Below are 5,649 nucleotides of genomic sequence, written 5' to 3' on the forward strand. Positions count from 1 at the left end.
TAAAACCATACCATTGAGTAAAGGTGGTATAAGTCAACTCACTTTAAAAGTAGGATACATAATGAAGGCATACTCTAATTACAATCCCTTTTATTGGACATAACGACAAAGCATAACACCTACACATAAACTTTAACGAAAAAACAGAAATAACTACTACACTACAAAAAAAAGAGTTTAAAATGGCATTGATATTACGGCGGTTTTAAAGAACCGCCGTAATGTCCGGATATTATGGCATTTTTTGTTGCTGCCATAATTGATTTTGTATTTTGTGGCGGTTCTGATGATTAGGGCGGTTTTGAACCGCCGTTATCACAAATGTATAAAATCAAAACTTACCATCCCCTTCTTCACTCACTGCCGCTCTCTGATGCACGATACACGATTGATGAAGGCTCGTTCTCTGATCTCCCTCGCTCGTCTCGTCCTCCGCTAGCTACTGCTGCTTTCGACCTCCACCACCGCTTCCTCAGATCTCAGAACACCACAGCCAACTGCTCCTTCACGTTGCCGATCTCGATGTCACCGTCGACTGCTCCTTCTCGCCGCTGCTACGCAGATCCTCTCCTCCCACAGCATTACCATTGCCTCCACCTCCTCCATTCCATGTATTAGGTTTTTAAATTAGGGATTAATTTGTTCAATAATTAAGCACTTGAGGTTGAAATTTCATTAAATACTTAATTCTTTTTCAGATTGTTTGGCCTTGGCTGTTGGATGCGGCAATAATGCACGAGAAATTTCTAACGTTTTCTGCTACATGTTCACGATCTTTGCTGCAGTGTTGAATTTTGAGCCATCGTTTTATTCTCTGGGTAAATTTCCTTCTCTTTTTTTCCCTTGCAACTCTATAACTGACTCAGTCGGCTATTAGGAATTAATTAAAGTGGTTACAGTTAGCCCTAAACCCCTTTATATTGCAACCTTTATATATATTCGAGCGTGATATGAGTGTTTGGTCCATTGGATGGGACTTAAGGCTTCTTGCTTGTGTTTATTCTGTGAGTAATATATTAGACTTATTATCTTGGTTTAATTTAATTATTATTATTAGTATGGCGATTTAATTTATAAATAATTTAATGCTCTTCAACCAGGGAGTGGTGTGTTTTGGAATCGCATATTATGTACAAGGAGTTGTGACCAGGGAACGTGGACCAGTTTTTGTGACTTCTTTCAGTCCTCTAATTATGATTATCACTGCTGTATTGGGTACCATTGTCTTGGCTGAGCAAATTCATCTTGGAAGGTCAGTTCCATATGAAAGTCTATAGTAGGGTTTCATTAATTATGTTTAGTTCTTGCTGAGACACTAGTCAGTTAATAAATATACTAACTTGTTAATTTACAACGTAATTGGAGCTATTGTAATTGTTTGTGGGCTATACACTGTGGTATGGGGAAAAAGCAAAGACAATGTGAATAATACAGAAGCAGTGAAAGTTGAGGGCCAAGAATTGCCAATAAGAGATAGCATAAAATCAGGATCAAACATTTTTGAAAACATTGATGTTAATTTGTTAGGTGCTTGGTTGGTGATGTAAGGAGTTAAGAGTGTGCTGTTGCAAGTTAACTAGATGATGGTGTTGGCATAGCTTTTCCTCACTTAAATATGAACTTTTGGCATCCATTTTTACTTAAATGATCTTTCAGTTCTGATTTTCCTATACTATATTAAATTGAATTTTGTATAGTTAGTAGTTACTCTGAAATACAAGGATGTATATTTATCATATTCTGAAGTGACTATAGTATCTATCTTTGGGTTCTGTGTGTTTTCATAAACTATATATGAAATTAATTTCATTCTTTATGATATTTTTGGGTTCTATGTGTTTTCTTCTTCTGGCTTCTATATTCAACTGCTTCACAAACGCAGGTACTCTTAATTTTAGTTTCTCAAGAAAGCAGAAACCAGCTTCTCTATTTCCATGGCTCCACCCAGGTACTCTTCTCTCAACTCTTCTTTATCTTCTTTCTTAATTGATCCTTTCATATGCGCTTTCTTAACTCTGTTAAAATTCATGCTTTAAGAAAGGATTTCTCTAACTCTTAGTCAAGTCAACTCTTAACTGTGCACATTTCTTTTAGCTTTTTATGGAATTTATAGTTTTTCTGGTGCCAGATGACAACATATTTAGTCAAAGCAAACTCTGTCATTTTGTAGCATATTTTTCTTGTATCATCAGAAATTCTGAGTTATATATCCTTTACATATATATATTTGAGTACAAATTCAACACGGAATTACTAGTCTATTGAGTTGTTAAACGATTTAGAAGCTAAGCAATAAGCATGATGAGCTTTTTCCTTGGTCCGAATGCACCTACTATTTCATTCACATGTTATTAGTTATTACTGTATAATGCTTAGCTTAATTAATGGAAATTTGAACAAGTTTTTATATGAACATAGCTAGTGATATAGTTGTTAGTAATTGACCAAATTATAATTATATGCTACGTACACTACTTTGCCGCCAAGCATATATAGATCACTATAATGCTAGCTAGATAACCACGTTCACATTATAGATTAATTAGCTTATAAGAAAAAATTAAAGAACTAGTAGAATTTATTATTTTTTGTTAACATTTTAAGTCATTAATTCAATTATTTTAATTTAGTAATTTAATAATATTTATTCTATTTTTTCATTTATTCTGTTTTTCAAAAGAACTAGCAAGGCTTCTCTCAATGACTAATGGTGATCCTCATAATCAATCTAGCACAACTGTGTTAAAGGGAACTATTGGATATGCTCCTCCAGGTATAATCTGTTTCATCCAATCTTATAAGGACTTTTTAGTTTAAATTTTTATTCTTTCTTTCCATTTTCAACGATTTGGCTTCGATATGAAGATTTGTCGCCGCTCATCTCATCGCCATCATTCATCTCTGCACCATCGCAAGCAACACCGTTGTCGTTGCCTTCTATGATCTGATTTTCAATCTGGCTCACCTCCTCACCTCGGCAAGCAATGCCGTTGTTGCTGCCTTCAGCAAGCTTCTACAATTTGGTTTCACCATCTCAGTCACTTCTAATAGCTAATCTACTTAATCTTCTTCTTTGATTTTTTCCTTCCTCTTCATCCTTTTAGATCTAGTTCATGCTCTAGTAGGAAGAAACAAAGAATGCTGGTTCTTTTGTGTATTTTAATTTTCATTGATCTTTTGTGATGTTGCTGTTGTATTATATAGATGATGATTGAGCATATATGTGAATGCTTTTTTGGATCTATATAGTCTTTTTGTAATTATATACTACTTTGAGAAGGTTCTTTCTCTTTATTGCTTAGGTTTCTGGTGGTCTCATTCATAGTTGACCTTGAATTGTTCATTATGGTAAATTATTAGGTGCTTATGCATTGTCATTTGCTTGCAGGAAAAGGAAGCGTCCTTGATTTTGAGTATAGATGCCTTTTGTAAATTAGTAAAGCAGCATGCTAATGTAGCTCAGTTAGGTACCATGTAAAGACACTATTTCTCCTTATCTTCATTCCATACTTATTCATGGATGCCTTACCTTATATGCAACATTTTTGGTGTGATTAAGCATTAGGGCAAATGTTTTGTACTCCAGTAATCGCATTCCTTGTTTTGTAAATATAATTGTCTGTTGGAAATTGCAACATATTTCTTTATTTTATTTACTATCCGGTTTGTGTGGTGCAGTAAATGCTTTTCTTATATGCTTGACTGTTCTTTTCCAAGTGCTTTGTATTGATAAGGATTGCTAAAGGCTAAAATGCCAATACTTAAATTTGCAGGTAAATGACCCCAAGGTCCGCAACCTGTTGCTGGGGGGCCAGAGAATTATATGGAGGTTTGTCGATCTCATGAAGCTATTTCTTGATTGAATCTGTCAGTCAGAATTTTGGGGGTCCAATTCTGTTAGCGCTCAGATATTGTTAGCTTGATACATCAAAGTTACTTTGAATTCTTGTCTCAACCTTCTCTAGCCTCATTTTTAACATCTACAACATACTCTTTCTTAGCATTATATTCCTACTTAATAGCATCCTGAAATGTTGTAGGTTCCCATCGTCCATAAAAGCATCAAAATTAGCGAAGTACGAGTTCACTCCAACTAAAGGATCTCTGACATCTGGAAAACAAAATAGTCATCAAATTGATACTCCTGCTCAGCCCCAAACTCAAGTTGACATGGTATATAATGGGTTTTCTTTACGGTCCTTTTTGTTCAATTTTCTAATCTGTCTTGAATTGTCTTTGATAGAATTTTATTTCAGAATCTTTCAGCAAAGTTATACTCAGTACTGCAGTTGCTGCGGGCAACTATTCTTGGTGAATCTGGAGACAATGTCTTGGCTCACCACGTATTCTGGTTAGTTACACAAGTTCTCTGTATAGAGCTCATTTAATCTTGTGCAGTAATGGATTATGAATAGTTTAATTCAATTGAAATTTTGTCTTTAAATGCTAAGCATCTGATGAGCTGCTGTTTCTGTTATAATATAGTAATTCTCTGTTGCAGCTGATGAGCAAGAAAGTACTAAGAACAAAGGAAGAACTCCTTGAACTCAATGGCATGAGCAAGTAAGTTCATTCTACGAATTAATCAAATGTACTGGTTAACTGAGTCGGCATTCACAGATGTTTCTAAAATAATAGTAAAAACGGCAGTTAAAAAATGCCATTTTAAACGAAAAGAATGCCATTAAACCATGGTAAAAACGGCGTTTAGAAATTCCATTTTAAACGAAAAGAATGTCATTAAATGCAGGTAAAAATGGCGGTTACAAACCGCCATTTTAAACGAGGAGGATGCCATTAAACCCAGGTAAAAACGGCGGTTACAAACCGCCATTTTAAACAACAATAAAACTGCCGTTTTATTTGGTTAAAATGGCGGTTAAAAACCGCCATTTTAACCGCCAAAAAACCGCCGTATTATCCACTGGTTATTACGGCGGTTTTCAGAAACCCGCCGTAATAACCAGAATGGCGCCCAGAATTCCGGTGTTTCTTGGAGGCGCCATTTTCGGCAATAATGGCGGTTGTAACCGCCGTAATTACCTTAAAAAACTGCCATTTTAACCTTTTTTTTTGTAGTGCTAAGGCACATGACACACAAACTCAGTTGATTATCAGTTCCAATTAGACTAATTGGAAACATGAGCTATCCATGGACTTTAACTTAAATAAAAACACACAATAAAATCATTAGATTAACCCAAAATACATAGCAACAACAATAATTTAGTTGGAACCCTCATGATTAATCAACATGCTCTTTGACAAAGCTGCAATCAGACTCTTTGGAGAGCTTCCAGCATTTGGATGATGAAGTAGTGGCAGTATTCGGGAAAACGTCCAGCAAATTTTTTGCCGTTACACCAGCTTTCATACCTCTCTAAGGAGTTACAAAGTCATCATTCTCATCAAGAGAAATAATTTTTTGCAAGACTGAGAACTAATCTCCTGAAATTATAATTGTACTAAAATATGAAACTGGTTTATATAGTTATTATAAAGAGGAGACCATTACTATTAGATAATACCTTAGAATTATCAGTAGAATCAATTTGCAAACTCTGCAACTCAGTATTTTTGACTGGGGTGTTCTGTATTTTAAGTAGTAATTTAAAATAAAGATTATAATATAAAAAATAATTACTGATT

At 34.9% G+C, this 5,649-nt stretch overlaps 1 protein-coding gene across 15 annotated transcripts; it reads left to right on the top strand.

Moving 5' to 3' along the window:
• LOC107609816 (ATP-dependent DNA helicase Q-like 4A) lies at positions 339-4,623 on the top strand. Of its 15 annotated transcripts, none has more exons than XR_001613276.2 (10): positions 339-611; positions 699-818; positions 1,101-1,252; positions 1,883-1,948; positions 2,681-2,773; positions 2,866-3,467; positions 3,774-3,932; positions 4,041-4,173; positions 4,257-4,351; positions 4,502-4,623. XR_001613276.2 is itself a non-coding variant. In XM_016311854.2 (9 exons), exons 5-9 carry the CDS (start codon positions 2,762-2,764, stop codon positions 4,503-4,505), a joined length of 300 nt encoding a protein of 99 aa, XP_016167340.1. In that variant the 5' UTR covers positions 340-611; positions 699-818; positions 1,101-1,252; positions 1,883-1,948; positions 2,681-2,761; the 3' UTR covers positions 4,506-4,623. The 15 variants fall into 15 exon arrangements, 4 of the variants coding, with proteins under 4 accessions (XP_016167340.1, XP_016167335.1, XP_016167334.1 ...); XR_002350193.1 differs by having other exon boundaries at positions 2,866-3,474; positions 4,486-4,618; XR_001613272.2 differs by having other exon boundaries at positions 2,866-3,474; positions 3,774-3,829; positions 4,486-4,618.

This window comes from Arachis ipaensis, chromosome B07, assembly GCF_000816755.2.
Source record: "Arachis ipaensis cultivar K30076 chromosome B07, Araip1.1, whole genome shotgun sequence".
Classification (NCBI taxonomy): domain Eukaryota; kingdom Viridiplantae; phylum Streptophyta; class Magnoliopsida; order Fabales; family Fabaceae; genus Arachis; species Arachis ipaensis.